A 14,728-nucleotide genomic window follows, 5' to 3' on the forward strand; every position below is an offset into this window, starting at 1 on the left:
ACAGATGTTACAACCCTGGATATACAGATTAATTCAGAAGCAGAGATAATCAGAAATGGCATTCACCCCAGTGCTAGCGTCAAGTAGGGTATAAAGTAAAAGTAAAGTAAAAAAAAAAAACGTGTATACACACACACACACACACACACACACACAGGAACCATGTCTGAGCATGTTACCCACTGGCATGGCATCTGATTACTGTCCTTCTCCTCTCTTTCTCTTTTTCTCCCATTTTCTGTATGCAGACCGTTCTACTGTAATCTCCACTGTACAAAGATGGATTTGGAGGAGAAAAACATGCCGTCAGTGACGGAGAAGACGTCGCTCAAGCTGTCTCGCGTGCCTCGATCACCAGATGAAAATATACAACAGGCAAGATGGACGTCTGTCCTTCTTTACTGAAGCTGAAACTCTCTGGTTATTGTTTATTCAGAGGTTTGGTTTATTGTTCTCACTCTCGCTACGTTCACACTGCAAGGCTTAATGCTCAATTCCGATTTTTTTGTGAAAGCCGATTTTTTTTTTTTTGTGAGGTCGTTCACATTAACAAATATATGCGACTTGTATGTGATCCTCAGTATGAACGAAAAGCGACCTAAAAGTGTTCCGCATGCGCATTGCAGGATACGACGACGTCACACGCAGTGAGCATGGCCAGTGTTTACGGAAGTAAAACCGCCCGGTTGCGGTATGACCCATCCAATCTAGCTTGAATAGCTGCATCCCCCCAAATGGAAATCAGCTCCCTAACCTCTGCGTCCTTCCATTGAGAAGATTCAGAACCTTCACAGCCCGAAGCGTCCCTCGCATTGAAGTCATGCGCAGGGGCGCGGATACGTTTTTGGAACTGGGGGGGACAAAGCTGCCAGCAAACCAACCCCAACCCCGATATGCCTGTCAAACTTGTTGTTAGTAACCATAGCAACCAAGCTCGAGCTCGCAACCTGTGCAGTCTGCGCAGCTCAACCAACCGAATATCAGTCTTTGTTTTATGTGAGTTGTTGCAACTATGTATACACTGCTGTGCACCTCAATAAACCGAATGGTAATTAGTCTTTTGATTTTTCCGTGAGGTTTGCCTTATGCAAAGAAAGACAGCATAGACGTTTTTTCCTCCCTATAAGTGGGGGGGGACCGAATGAGGTGAATTTAAATCTGGGTGGGACGAGTCCCACCCTCTATCTGCGCCTGTGGTCATGCGCCATGTTGTTGTAACTTTTTTTGAGAGACCCGCCGCCTACTTCAGCGCAGAATAGTGACGTTTGTGGCTTGTTGATGACGTGTAAGTCGGATGAATGCGACCTGGCGGTTCAGACTGAAGTCGCATATGAAAAGAGCAGATAGGAATCGGAATTAGGACCACATATCCAAACGGCCTGGGTCGGATTTGAAAAAATCGGATCTGTGTCGTTCATATTGTCAATAAAAGATCGGATACAGGTCACATATGGGCGAAAAGATCGGATTTGAGTCACTTCAGCCTGCAGTGTGAACGTAGCCTCTGATACACTGATAAACTATATACAATAACACCGTCCAACAGCAACCCCCCGAGGTGACGGACGGTGCTCTGTACCCTCAGCCCCCGCGAGTTTATCCTGGAGCGTCTTCAGCACTGCCACTGATAGAACTGTAAACGTGTCTCTTGGCTTTGTCTCTCAGAGAGGTGGCTGGGAGATCATGGAAAGCCTGCGGGAGCCAAAGGGCAACTTACAGAAACCAAGCAAGCAAGAAGGCTTCCTGCTGAAGAGGAGAAAGTGGCCAATGAAAGGCTGGCACAAGGTGAGGCGTTTTTTTTGGATTATTGTTTAATTTTCTTTCAATTTTGACATCGCCCTTTGTCCCTCAGTAGGTGTGACCATTTGCAGTGATTGTTTACAAACGCAGGTGCACAAACAGGAATATAATTGACCGATTGAATTACTCACCCTACTTCCTCTTCCAGGTTTCAGAAGAGCATGGAAAGAATGCGTTCTAGAATCGATAAATCAACTGAATAAACCACTTAAAAAATAGTGTGTGTGTGAGAGCGAGAGAGAACTGGGATTATTTGAACTAGGCTATGAAGCATGTGTTTAGAAAAGTTTTACCCTAAATACTGAACCATAAATAAAGATTTGTCTGTGTGGAAATGAAACTACTTCCTGGATCAGTCCAGGGGAATGGACCCGGGCACTCCGGGCCAGCTGTGGAAGTGCCCCAGGTCTTCCTTACAGTACGCCGTGACGGCTGACAGCAAGCGAGGATCTCGCGCAGTGTGAAACGGCAGCTAAAGACGAAGCTCCTTCATGATTTCTCAACAATAGGGCAAAACCTGAGAGAGCTGCATGTCCTTCCCCACTACCATCACTGCCATCTTTCTTTCCTGCTGCTGCTGTTTTTCATTCTGAAACTCTTCCTGTTCCGAGCAGCGATCGATCACGCACAGGTGGGGAGATGTTTGTATCGAAACACTGCTTTGTTAATCACGTTTGCTTTGTCTGTTTTCCGGCAGAGATATTTTCTTTTGGAAAGGGGGATCCTAATGTACGGCAAAACAGTAACTGATGTGAGTACGCACATGTTTTTTCCTCTGTGAGCACTGAAAAGTCTAAATGAGCAGTTATAGGTTTTCGACTGAGTCTCTCTCTCTCTCTACTGCTTTCTCTCGCTCTCTCTCAATCTCCACCCCTCTACCTCTCTCTCTCTCTCTCTCTCTCCACCCTCTGTCTGTCTGTCTCTCTCTCTCTCTCTCTCTCTCTCCACCCTCTGTCTCTCTCTCTCTCTCTCTCTCTCTCTCTCTCTCTCTCTCCACCCTCTGTCTGTCTGTCTGTCTCTCTCTCTCTCTCCACCCTCTGTCTGTCTCTCTCTCTCCACCCTCTGTCTGTCTGTCTCTCTCGCTACCCCTTTCTCTCTCAATCTCTGCCTCTCTCTACCCCTACCCCTCTCTCTCTACCCCTACCTCTTTCTACCTTTCTCTCTCTCTACCCCACCTTTCTCTCTCTCTCCCCACCCGCTCTGTCTCTCTCTCCACCTTCTCTTTCTCTCTCTCTACCCCACCTTTCTTTCTCTCTCTCCCCTCTCTGTCTGTCTGTCTGTCTGTCTGTCTGTCTGTCTACTGCTTTCTCTTGCTCTCTCTCAATCTCTACCCCTCTACCTCTCTCTCTACTGCTTTCTCTCGCTCTCTCTCAATCTCTACCCCTCTACCTCTCTCTTTCCACCCTCTGTCTGTCTGTCTCTCTCTCTCCACCCTCTGTCTCTCTCTCTCTCTCTCTCTCTCTCTCTCTCTCTCTCTCTCTCTCTCTCTCCACCCTCTGTCTGTCTCTCTCGCTACCCCTTTCTCTCTCAATCTCTGCCTCTCTCTACCCCTACCTCTCTCTACACCCCTCTACCTCTCTCTCTTGCTACCCCTTTCTCTCTCTACCCCTACCCCTCTCTCTCTACCCCCACCTCTCTCTCTCCCCACCTGCTCTTTCTCTCTCTCCACCTTCTCTTTCTCTCTCTCTACCCCACCTTTCTTTCTCTCCCTCTCCCCTCTGTCTGTCTTTCTCTCTCCACCCTTTCTCTGTCTGTCTGTCTGTCTCTCTCTCTCTCTCTCTGTCTCTACCCCACCTTTCTCTCTACCCCCTGTCTTCCCCTGGAATCACCGTCAGTGTAGGAGTCCTGTTTGGTTTACTTGCTATTCAAAATAATTCAACATACAGTAGGTTTCTGGTCTATATTTATATTGATATTTATTCATGTCCAATGTTCTTGTGGAAATATGCAATTTAAATTAAAGCAAATTTATTTGTATAGCGTATTTAAATGACAAGTCAATGCCATACCAAACAAAGCACACATGACGTACAACTGGACCACAGCAGACGGCGCCGTAAATATAAAAAGAAGCAGCAACTCAGGGCATGATAAGATACAAAATAAAAAAATAATGATAATGAACAGTTAAAAGCAATAGGAAAAAAGCTTTAATCTAGTTTTCAACACGGGAGGAGAAAACGCTGATGTGACATTCAGAGGGAGATTATTCCAGAGCTGAGGAGAGACGACACTAAAAGCCCAGTCCCCCACCTTTTCTGTCTGGTGTGCGGCACAACTACGAGTGGCTCAACCAGCAGAACGTGGGTTACACGCAGGAATGTAGGGGATGAGCAGTTCTGACAAGTAACCGAGTGCTCGATCATAAGCTCTGAATTTAACCAGCAGCCAGGGTAAGGATGTGAGTTCTGGAGGAATAGACTCGGATTTGCGAGTACCTGTCCCACATCTGGCTGCTGCATTCTGAACAAGCTGCATCAAGCCAGATGTGTGACAGGTACTATAATCAAGTCTCAAATTGAAATTGAAGACTCTAAGTCCTCTGCACTTAAACAGAGCTTGACTTTTACCGAAACCCTGAGTTGATAAGGTTTTTTTTTTTTAATGATCTGGCTTACTTGCTTATCAAATTTCCATCAATAACCACTCCCAGGCCTTTCACCAGGGCTTTACAGTCATGGATTAACAAACCAGGTATTGCACTGAAGCTGTCAAATAAACCAGGACCAATAAAAAGGACCTGTTTTGTCTTGGTTAAAGTCTACATTTTCAGCCATCCAGTGTTTAAGGTCAGTAAAGCTGAGGTCTCACATGGCCGGTGGATCCGTGAGAACTGTGGCTGAGGCTACCATGGCCATTCTGCCGGATTTTGGAGGTGATCAATCGCATATGTTTGGGTGGAGTAAATATGTAAATGAATCCACAGTAGCCACAATGGAAGATGCTGGTAAAACCAATGGCGGCAGTGACGTACGGCCTCACAGCAATGACGGCAGTGTGTATGGTTTTCATAGCTGCAGTACGGCATAGCCACAGCAAGATGAAATAAGCCACGCCCCCTAGGCAAACGCTTCACTTTTTGCAGAACGTTGTTCTGTCAACATTTTGAGCTTGATGGTTGCAACAGAATGCCACAGTAACCCTGGGTAGCCCACGTGTGCCTCATGGATGCGGCGGATGAATTCATACGGTACTTGACCCACAACGATTTTCAACACAACCAAACTTTCCAGGGATGAAAGTTTGACGGTCTTGCAGGTTGTCAAGTTATCTCCCCCATTTTCACATGTTCCGGGCCCTTCTATTGGAACATGTGTCGGTTGATCCCCAGAAGGCCCAAAATCATCATCTGGCATCTACCATGAAGTGATTCTGGCTATGTGAGACCAAGGCATAAGACAATTTAATAACACGTCAGTAGATTTATTGCTGACAGGCAAATCAATCTAGGTGGCAGTAGCATAGCAATATAAAGATATGTTATGCATGCTGAAAATTTGACCTAACGGAAGAAAAGTGGGGGGGACTCAGAATAAACCCCTGTGGGACCTCACAATTTACATGGGCTCTTGAAGGCATCACAAGATCATTACCAACACAAAGTCCTGTCACTAAGATGACACTTGAACCAGTCCAGCACATGGACCCTTAAACCCACTGCCTTCTCCAGTTGGGACAAAACAGAAATGTGCTGCGGTGATTGTTTGGCGTCGGTTTGTTCTGGATGTAATGCAGGTCACTGGAAGGAAGTGTCGAATCCTTTAGGAAAATTTTGCTCTTGTGATAAATAATTTAAACGTGGATATAGAAGAGAATGTTCTGTGGAGTTAGGGAGCGATTTAAATGAATGTTTGAGCCGTTTCCTGTCTGTCTGTGTTTGCGTTAAGCTGAAAAAGGGGAAACTCCGCGGACGCATCGACATTGGCCTGTCCGTCATGTCCATCAAGAAGAAGACCATGTGCATCGATCTGGACGCAGATGACAGCATTTATCACTTAAAGGTAGCCACGTGTACTGCCACGCATAATGAAACCATGGGCCATAAAGATGGTGTTAAAGTAACACAGCGGCTTTTATCCTCTTTGTTTTGGTAGATAAAGTCGCAGGACCAGTTTGACGAATGGGTATCGCAGCTCCGGAATCACCGCGTGTTCCGGCAGAATGAGATCATAATGGATCCTCAAGAGCGCCATCTACACTCCGACTCAGCCTCACTCAGAAGGGTACGTGTTTTCTCTCTCTCTCTCTCTCTCTCTCTCTCTCTCTCTCTCTCTCTCTCTCTCTCTCTGCCCGTCCCAGTGCTGCTGGTTCTGCAGTCAGTACCTGCCTGAGGACTGTTTCACTAACGGGTAAAGACTACAGCGTCCAACACCGAGCTGCATGCTGATGATCATCAGAACGTGGTGGGAGTCTGGTGATTTAGTGTTTTAGTGATTGAAGAACAAAGCATCATACTTTTATAGTTAATGTATATACACTTTCCTGGAATGGAAAATGTAAATGTTTTCAGTTATCAGCTATTTTTTCTCACTTGCAGTCCATAATGCTAGTTTGTGTTTACGTTAATGAGCAGCGTTGTTCCTGAACAGCTCTATAAACACAATCCGTACTGAATGTTCAGCTTCCTGTAATGAATGAAGTAGGTGTGTTTTCATCACTCAGAGAGCCAGATGTGGATGAACCACCTTCATACCGTAAAACTGTATGTAATGCTAGCTAACTCGCACGATGCTAATGATGCTTAAACATTAACATTGAAGCTTAAATTCTCATGTGATCTGTTCCAAAGGAAAAACAAGAGAGCGACTGCATTCTCAACCACTGGCTGAATTTTAATTTTGCATCTTTATACTGTTCTAACTTTGTCGTTGAGGCAGATGAATGGGTAAGCGCACTACAAATTAACGTCATGCAGGGCTCGAAATTTGCGGTGGTCCGGTCGCCGAGGCGACTTAATTTGTCATTTGGCGGGTAATTCCTGTCACTAGGCAGCCCGGCTGGCTAGTTGAAAATAAAAATATATATGAAGCGAAGATTCAGACACACCGTCAACTAAAGCCGCCACATATTAAGCGTGTGCCGTGTCTGTGTTAATCGATGTGTTTATCGGCAGGACGGAAAATACCGAAGAATTCCGAATCATATCGTGTACGAGTCAGGCTGTCGGGTTTTTCACTACTGCGCATGCATATAACACATCTCGTTGAATATCGCGGTAATCATGTGTAGTACTGGACCAGGTGGGTGGAGCACAGAAGCACGGCAGGCCAGAACTGAGTTCTCAATGAACTATTTATTGCTAACTTTTCAGTCTTTTATCGCTTCCCAGCCGCGCGCGCACACATGTTCTGGTTGGGGAGAGAGAGAGTGAGCTCCCTTTCTCTGCTCTCCTCTCTTTTTAAAGGGCGTGGTCACTGAGGAAGATACACAAACACAGGTTAATCCCCATCAGGTGCGATGATTCCACCACTTACCTTCCCTGACTCCGTCCTCCATTCACAGACTGACGCTTGGCCACGCCCCCGCTGCCACATCACGTTATCAAATTCAATAGATGTGGCCACATTATCGCCCATTTAAACACGTGTGTTTTTGTTGTTGTTTACATCTACATCTGCCAAAGCTACGCTGCGATGTGGAATTTTCTGAAAGGTGTACAGAAACCGCCAGAGACGGGGACAAAGCGACCTCGGTCTGAAGAGGAGAAACGACAAAGGACTTGTAAGCAAACGTGGGAGCAGGGTCGGCCTCGGCTGCGATACGATTTTAATGGAATAATTAATTTTTTTCAAGTTGATTCCTCGTCAGTATGAAGCTCCGAATGCTTTCTCTCTCATAAATGGTTAAATACAGAAAGCATGTTGGACGTATTTTGGGTGCTATAGTCATGATAGTCAGGATATTTGCTTTCAATACTCACACACCAAGTTTTCCAATATATTATTATTTGTTGGTATTATATTATGGTGCTCTGTGTTGTTGTTATTGTTATAATAATAATAATAAGTTCAACTTATATAGCGCCTTTCAAGAAACCCAAGGACGCTTTACAATTATAGACAAAGAAAAAAATAATAACAATAAAAAATAATAAATAAATAATAAAAAGTCCACCAAGTAGGAGTCAGGATGTAATTCCAGTGGTGTAGCAGCCACAGTCCCACCAAAAGGCGCATGAAAACGAGTCCCACATCTCCAGCACCGCCGCCGCGACGCCGTCAGCTACATCGCTCAAACACCACGCCGTGGATCCACAAAGCGAGCAGAGAAGCTCCGCCACGCAGAACGCTGGTGTGTCCCAAACTGCCTGCACAGCCGCCGCGACGCCACCGAGCAGCATCGCTCGGAACATCACGCCAAGCGTTAAAGCGCAGAGCGCTGGACAACCACGATGTTAAATGAGCAACAGGCTCACTGCAGTCCACAGCTGGAAGCGCAGACATCACCCACAGTGAACCAAGGCCTGGAGGGAACCGATGCCCAAAACTGGGTCCGGAGCTACACCACAACCGGCGGACAAAGCACTCAAACAAACATCAAACTACACAAACACACAGAAAAAATAAATAAATAAAATGAAAATTGAAAAAGAAAGAAAAAAAAAAAAAAGCTCTGGTGAGAAGCGGCAGCCAGAATGCGCACGACGTACTCTCAACCGGAAACGGAAACACAAAAAAAAGCTAACTTTGTTAACTTAGTGTTGTTCTCATTTATGTATTTAACAACAGTATCAAAATACTCGGGTCTTGAAATAAATGCACATTAGTCATGAACAATGGTAACGACTCTCTTTTGTGTTATTTTTGACAGAAGTAAAATTCACACATGAGCAAATTTTGGCGAGTTGATTTTCTGTTTGGCGAGTTACTTTGGAAGGGAACTAGTCCGGCTGGCTGGTGAAAAATATATGAATTTCTAGGCCTGCATGATATTCCTTGCTAATCCTAACCCTAGTTAGCATGCTAGCTCTTGTTAAACTCGACGAGCCACCATAGTTATGGGGGTGGAGCTTTGTGTACACGTGCAGGAAGGGGTGGCATGCTCAGAGTGTAAAAAAAAAAGTCATTAAATGTTGTTGAACTCCACCTGCTTAACATCTAACAATCTAATCTTGTCTAAATCTCCTTTAACAGCCAGCTTTACCTGTTCCTTTACCTGTTCCTTTACCTGTTCCTTTACCTGTTCCTTTACCTGAATGTTACAAAGTGCTGACACTGGAGACCCCTTCCATAAACAATCAACAGCTCTTTACAGAAAGCTTCACCATATCAACAACTATTCTGTTAATGTGTTTTTCAATCCATTTATTACTAAGTTTAGAATATGTGCGCGTCCTCTGTGACGTAGCTGTTACCCTGGAAACAGTAATGTATACAAACAAGTGCTTCACTCTCAGTGCTGTACTGTTTTAGAAAATGAATCAACGTTTTCTGGATCGTTAGATTTGAGAATTCAGCAGTAGTGTTGTCTAAATGATAATGTGGTACATTGACATTAGGGAGTTTAAATCCCTCGTGGTTCGGGCTGAAGTGGGAATATCTGTGCTGGGATTTTCAGCCTGACTCTGCAGTTGAAGACAAAAATCACACGTCCATCACAGTTATCAGTTATTTGGTTGTGACCTGCGATCTGCAGTTACCAGCCTACGTTCCTGTCTGCCTCAGGAGCAGAAAAAATATCCTTAAAGATTCACAAAACCTCAAAATAAACTCCTTTATACTGACACGATGTCCATACAGAACATGTTCGAGTGTTCGTATTTGTACCTGTATACTGTGTACAGCTTTTATTTTAAAAGAAAAGCAAACAGTGTCCCTGTGTGCTGCCATCTTACTCTCTCTGAGGTTCAAATATCGCACTCTGAGCATAAATTACGTGAGAGCTTTTGAGATTGTGACGTCACTTGACATGATTTACCGAGGCTGAGATCTTAGTGGATTCATCGCTTCTACGTTGTTGTAAATAATCCTGAAGATGATTGATAAAAATACGGGGAAAATTTTAATTTAATGTGATGTGGTTTTGTTTGTTTTTATTCACTGAGAAAAGCGATCTTTTTAGACAGCAAGAATCGCGTTGCTGTGACAACGGACATTGTTTACTACTACCTGTGTCGGTACTGCGTATGCGTTATCTAGCCAACTGAGATTTGCGCTTCATAAAAGTGAAGTCTGCTGATTTGGCGGATTTTCTTGCCAGTAAAAATCACATGGTTACAGAACACTTCTGATTAGAGTTTCAGAATTACAAGCCTTTGTCTCTCTCTCTCTCACTCACACACACACACACACACACACACACACATTACAGCACAGTGAAGTTCTTTCTCTGCATTTAACCCTGCTGAAGCAGTGAACACAGAGAGAGAGAGAGAGAGAGAGAGAGAGAGCAGTGGCGCCTGGGGATTTTTTTAGAATTAGAAGCCTTTATTTGATGGCTCTGTGTAACGAAGGTAAACTGGTTACATCACCAGTGGATATCCGGTTTTGGTGCAAATGGTTATGTCCAGTTAAGCCTATTTTTAACAATATAACTTCTAAAATGGATAAATTGTTGTTGTAAAGTTTTATTTTTCATTTAAGCATGTGGAGGGCGCATCACGGCTCATGCCATGATCGGCAAATGGCGTTGGGTTTTGTTTGACTTTAACTCAAGCTCACTTTGAATGAATAATGGGAAGTGTACGTTGTTCTCTTTTTACTCAGACATGCACGACTCCAAACTCCTCCTCGATTTGAAGAAAATGCCTTTTCTCTAGGCATAGCATTACTACTGTTCTACTGAGGGCTTGTTTCTATTTGTGACCTAATTTCTTGAATCACAAGCCTATTGTTGGAGGATCTTTTCCATATAATCCGAGACAGAGATCTGACAGTCTGTTACAGATCATTTCTCAGATTTTATAAGGATCATCTCATGCAGTGTGGAATAATAATCTTAAAGCTGGTTAAAACCGCACAGTCTAAAACAGGCTTTAGTCATCCCTTATTCCTCTCTCTCTCTCTCTCTCTCTCTCTCTCTCTCTCTCTCTCTCTCTCTCTCCAGCGAGCTGTTCTCTCTAAACAACATTCTATCCTGTCAAAGAACAGTTGCCTACAGCTCTCTGAAGACATGAAGAAATGCTGTAGAGGTACAAGCAGCACAAAGCGCTGTGGACCTTATTACACATTCTCCGTCTTTTATGTTTTGTTCTGTACCTTTGACCTGTTCTTATTTCCTTCCATAGATCTGTCCGAGTGTGAATCATCTCTGCTAGAACTCAATCTGCTCTTGAAGAACATGGAAGTACTGCATCGCACGTTTTCTGCCCCTGCTATAAACATGATGCAGGTTGTGTGTGTGTGTGTGTGTGTGAGTGAGAGACTACTCCAACGTCCCCCAGCTCTGTTTAGAGGTGTTTGCTGTCTAACGCTGTCTCGCTGTGCTTTCATCCTGACAGACTGAAGGTTCCAAGAAAGAAAAGAAAGGAGCAAGGAGATGGAAGTCCAAAAATCAGAGGAAAAATAGCAAGAGCGGCATGCAGGTAAATAAACCCAGAGACCGTTGGAGTTAGCTGGTGCTGCTGTGTGATGGTTTGTTTTCATAATTGTGACTGTAACCGTAATCTGACCAAGCGATCTCTCTCATTAACTCAGGCTTCTGGCTCAATTTCACCGACTCCTCTGCATGTTTCAAGCCCAAACCTGACATATTGTGAACCTTGCTGTCCGGAGTCACCCTTCGACACGCCAGACTCGCCCGTTGATGCCTCGCGGTTACAGGAGGACTTCTGTCATTTGGCCAGTAATGGTGAGTCCTGCAGTTAAAAAAAAAAAAAACCAGCAACAAGATCATTTACAGATATTTTTTTTCCCCCTATTTAACTAAACTAGTGGTAGTAAGTACATTACATTTACAACCCCGATTCCAAAAAAGTTGGGACAAAGTACAAATTGTAAATAAAAACGGAATGCAATAATTTACAAATCTCAAAAACTGATATTGTATTCACAATAGAACATAGACAACATATCAAATGTCGAAAGTGAGACATTTTGAAATTTCATGCCAAATATTGGCTCATTTGAAATTTCATGACAGCAACACATCTCAAAAAAGTTGGGACAGGGGCAATAAGAGGCTGGAAAAGTTAAAGGTACAAAAAAGGAACAGCTGGAGGACCAAATTGCAACTCATTAGGTCAATTGGCAATAGGTCATTAACATGACTGGGTATAAAAAGAGCATCTTGGAGTGGCAGCGGCTCTCAGAAGTAAAGATGGGAAGAGGATCACCAATCCCCCTAATTCTGCACCGACAAATAGTGGAGCAATATCAGAAAGGAGTTCGACAGTGTAAAATTGCAAAGAGTTTGAACATATCATCATCTACAGTGCATAATATCATCAAAAGATTCAGAGAATCTGGAAGAATCTCTGTGCGTAAGGGTCAAGGCCGGAAAACCGTACTGGGTGCCCGTGATCTTCGGGCCCTTAGACGGCACTGCATCACATACAGGCATGCTTCTGTATTGGAAATCACAAAATGGGCTCAGGAATATTTCCAGAGAACATTATCTGTGAACACAATTCACCGTGCCATCCGCCGTCGCCAGCTAAAACTCTATAGTTCAAAGAAGAAGCCGTATCTAAACACGATCCAGAAGCGCAGACGTCTTCTCTGGGCCAAGGCTCATTTAAAATGGACTGTGGCAAAGTGGAAAACTGTTCTGTGGTCAGACGAATCAAAATTTGAAGTTCTTTATGGAAATCAGGGACGCCGTGTCATTCGGACTAAAGAGGAGAAGGACGACCCGAGTTGTTATCAGCGCTCAGTTCAGAAGCCTGCATCTCTGATGGTATGGGGTTGCATTAGTGCGTGTGGCATGGGCAGCTTGCACATCTGGAAAGACCCCATCAATGCTGAAAGGTATATCCAGGTTCTAGAGCAACATGTGCTCCCATCCAGACGACGTCTCTTTCAGGGAAGACCTTGCATTTTCCAACATGACAATGCCAAACCACATACTGCATCAATTACAGCATCATGGCTGCGTAGAAGAAGGGTCCGGGTACTGAACTGGCCAGCCTGCAGTCCAGATCTTTCACCCATAGAAAACATTTGGCGCATCATAAAACGGAAGATACGACAAAAAAGACCTAAGACAGTTGAGCAACTAGAATCCTACATTAGACAAGAATGGGTTAACATTCCTATCCCTAAACTTGAGCAACTTGTCTCCTCAGTCCCCAGACGTTTACAGACTGTTGTAAAGAGAAAAGGGGATGTCTCACAGTGGTAAACATGGCCTTGTCCCAACTTTTTTGAGATGTGTTGTTGTCATGAAATTTAAAATCACCTAATTTTTCTCTTTAAATGATACATTTTCTCAGTTTAAACATTTGATATGTCATCTATGTTCTATTCTGAATAAAATATGGAATTTTGAAACTTCCACATCATTGCATTCCGTTTTTATTTACAATTTGTACTTTGTCCCAACTTTTTTGGAATCGGGGTTGTAATTTCAGTCTTTCAGTCCCTCCCTCGGTCACATTCTCTGTCTCTCCTTTTAGTGTGTGCCACCTTGAAATCTACATACACCTCTCTGTGTACAGAGAGAGACCGAGTTAGATGCACTCTGGAATTAAAGAGCATTCCTGATGAGGTGTGTGAGATGATGATACTGAGATGTCTACAATACTATAATGCTTAGCTTTCACACACAGCGGGGTGTAACACAAACCCGCACTGTAACACCACTGCGTGATTTACTAGTGATTTGTGACGTATGAGTTTCTGGGTTGAGCAGTGAATCCAGTTTTTTCCTGCCTTTACGTTTCATATGATCCTCCAGGACAAGGCTGAAGGACCTCAACACCTCCTGCAGCAGGTGTCCAATGAAATGCGAGGCTCAATCCCTGAGTCACTGTCAGAGTTTTTTGATGCGAAGGAGTACCTGCTTTCTTCCAGCTCCTCTGAGAATGAGGTCAGGGGACGGCGGAGTCGCCACATACATATTAAAAATCTGCAATGCGAGGATGTCGCCTGCCACGTGTCTGAATTTTGTGTGTACAATTAGGCCTCTGATAATGACTCCTGCTTAAGTGATGTGAGTGATGTTTCAGTGGAGCTCTGCAGCAGTGAGGGAGGGATTGAGAAGGACATCACAGGTACGTCATCCACACACACACACGTTACCAACATGTCTCTATGATTTTATTTAATATTTTTGTTTATTCTTGCATGATATATATACGCACACAGCTCTGTGCAAAAGTCTTGGGCACGTGTAAAGAAATGCTGTCGATCAAAAATCACTTAAAAATAATGAAATGTTTCAGCATTAAAATAAATACTATAAACAGTAATCAGTGAGCCATAATGAATGAAATAAAGTCAGTATTTGGTGTGAGACAACCCTTTGGTTTAAAAAAATATCTCCGTCTGAGGTCCAGTGAGGTCAGTTTTATGCGGAAATGATCTGTAGGTTTTGCTGAGCATCTTCCAGAACCAGCCACAGTTCTTCTGGACACTTTGGCTGTCACGCTCACTTCATTTTACACCAAAACCCAGCAGCCTTCATTGTGTTTTCTTTTTTCATCTGAAAAGTGTCTCTTATGGAATATGCTGCTCAGATACAAACTTTTTTTTTCTGTAACATTTAATTTTGTTGGCGGCACGGTGGTGTAGTGGTTAGTGCTGTCGCCTCACAGCAAGAAGGTCCGGGTTCGAGCCCCGGGGCCGGCGAGGGCCTTTCTGTGTGGAGTTTGCATGTTCTCCCCGTGTCCGCGTGGGTTTCCTCCGGGTGCTCCGGTTTCCCCCACAGTCCAAAGACATGCAGGTTAGGTTAACTGGTGACTCTAAATTGAGCGTAGGTGTGAATGTGAGTGTGAATGGTTGTCTGTGTCTATGTGTCAGCCCTGTGATGACCTGGCGACTTGTCCAGG

General features: G+C 44.1%; 1 protein-coding gene across 4 annotated transcripts in view; it reads left to right on the forward strand.

Moving 5' to 3' along the window:
- osbpl3a (oxysterol binding protein-like 3a) overlaps positions 1-14,728 on the forward strand; it is a 79,249-nt gene that overhangs the window by 17,789 nt on the left and 46,732 nt on the right. For 3 of the 4 annotated variants that reach the window (XM_060905008.1, XM_060905009.1, XM_060905007.1), the window contains 12 exons: positions 249-375; positions 1,666-1,785; positions 2,498-2,551; positions 5,688-5,801; positions 5,895-6,023; positions 10,846-10,930; positions 11,027-11,130; positions 11,240-11,323; positions 11,436-11,589; positions 13,355-13,446; positions 13,636-13,767; positions 13,861-13,951. In XM_060905008.1, the coding sequence (XP_060760991.1) occupies positions 280-375; positions 1,666-1,785; positions 2,498-2,551; positions 5,688-5,801; positions 5,895-6,023; positions 10,846-10,930; positions 11,027-11,130; positions 11,240-11,323; positions 11,436-11,589; positions 13,355-13,446; positions 13,636-13,767; positions 13,861-13,951 (1,255 nt within the window). In that variant the 5' untranslated portion in view covers positions 249-279. The remainder of the gene's footprint in view (positions 1-248; positions 376-1,665; positions 1,786-2,497; positions 2,552-5,687; positions 5,802-5,894; positions 6,024-10,845; positions 10,931-11,026; positions 11,131-11,239; positions 11,324-11,435; positions 11,590-13,354; positions 13,447-13,635; positions 13,768-13,860; positions 13,952-14,728) is intronic. The other variant, XM_060905010.1, reaches the window with a different exon arrangement.

The sequence above is a fragment of the Neoarius graeffei genome, chromosome 22 (genome assembly GCF_027579695.1).
Source record: "Neoarius graeffei isolate fNeoGra1 chromosome 22, fNeoGra1.pri, whole genome shotgun sequence".
Taxonomy (NCBI): Eukaryota; Metazoa; Chordata; class Actinopteri; order Siluriformes; family Ariidae; genus Neoarius; species Neoarius graeffei.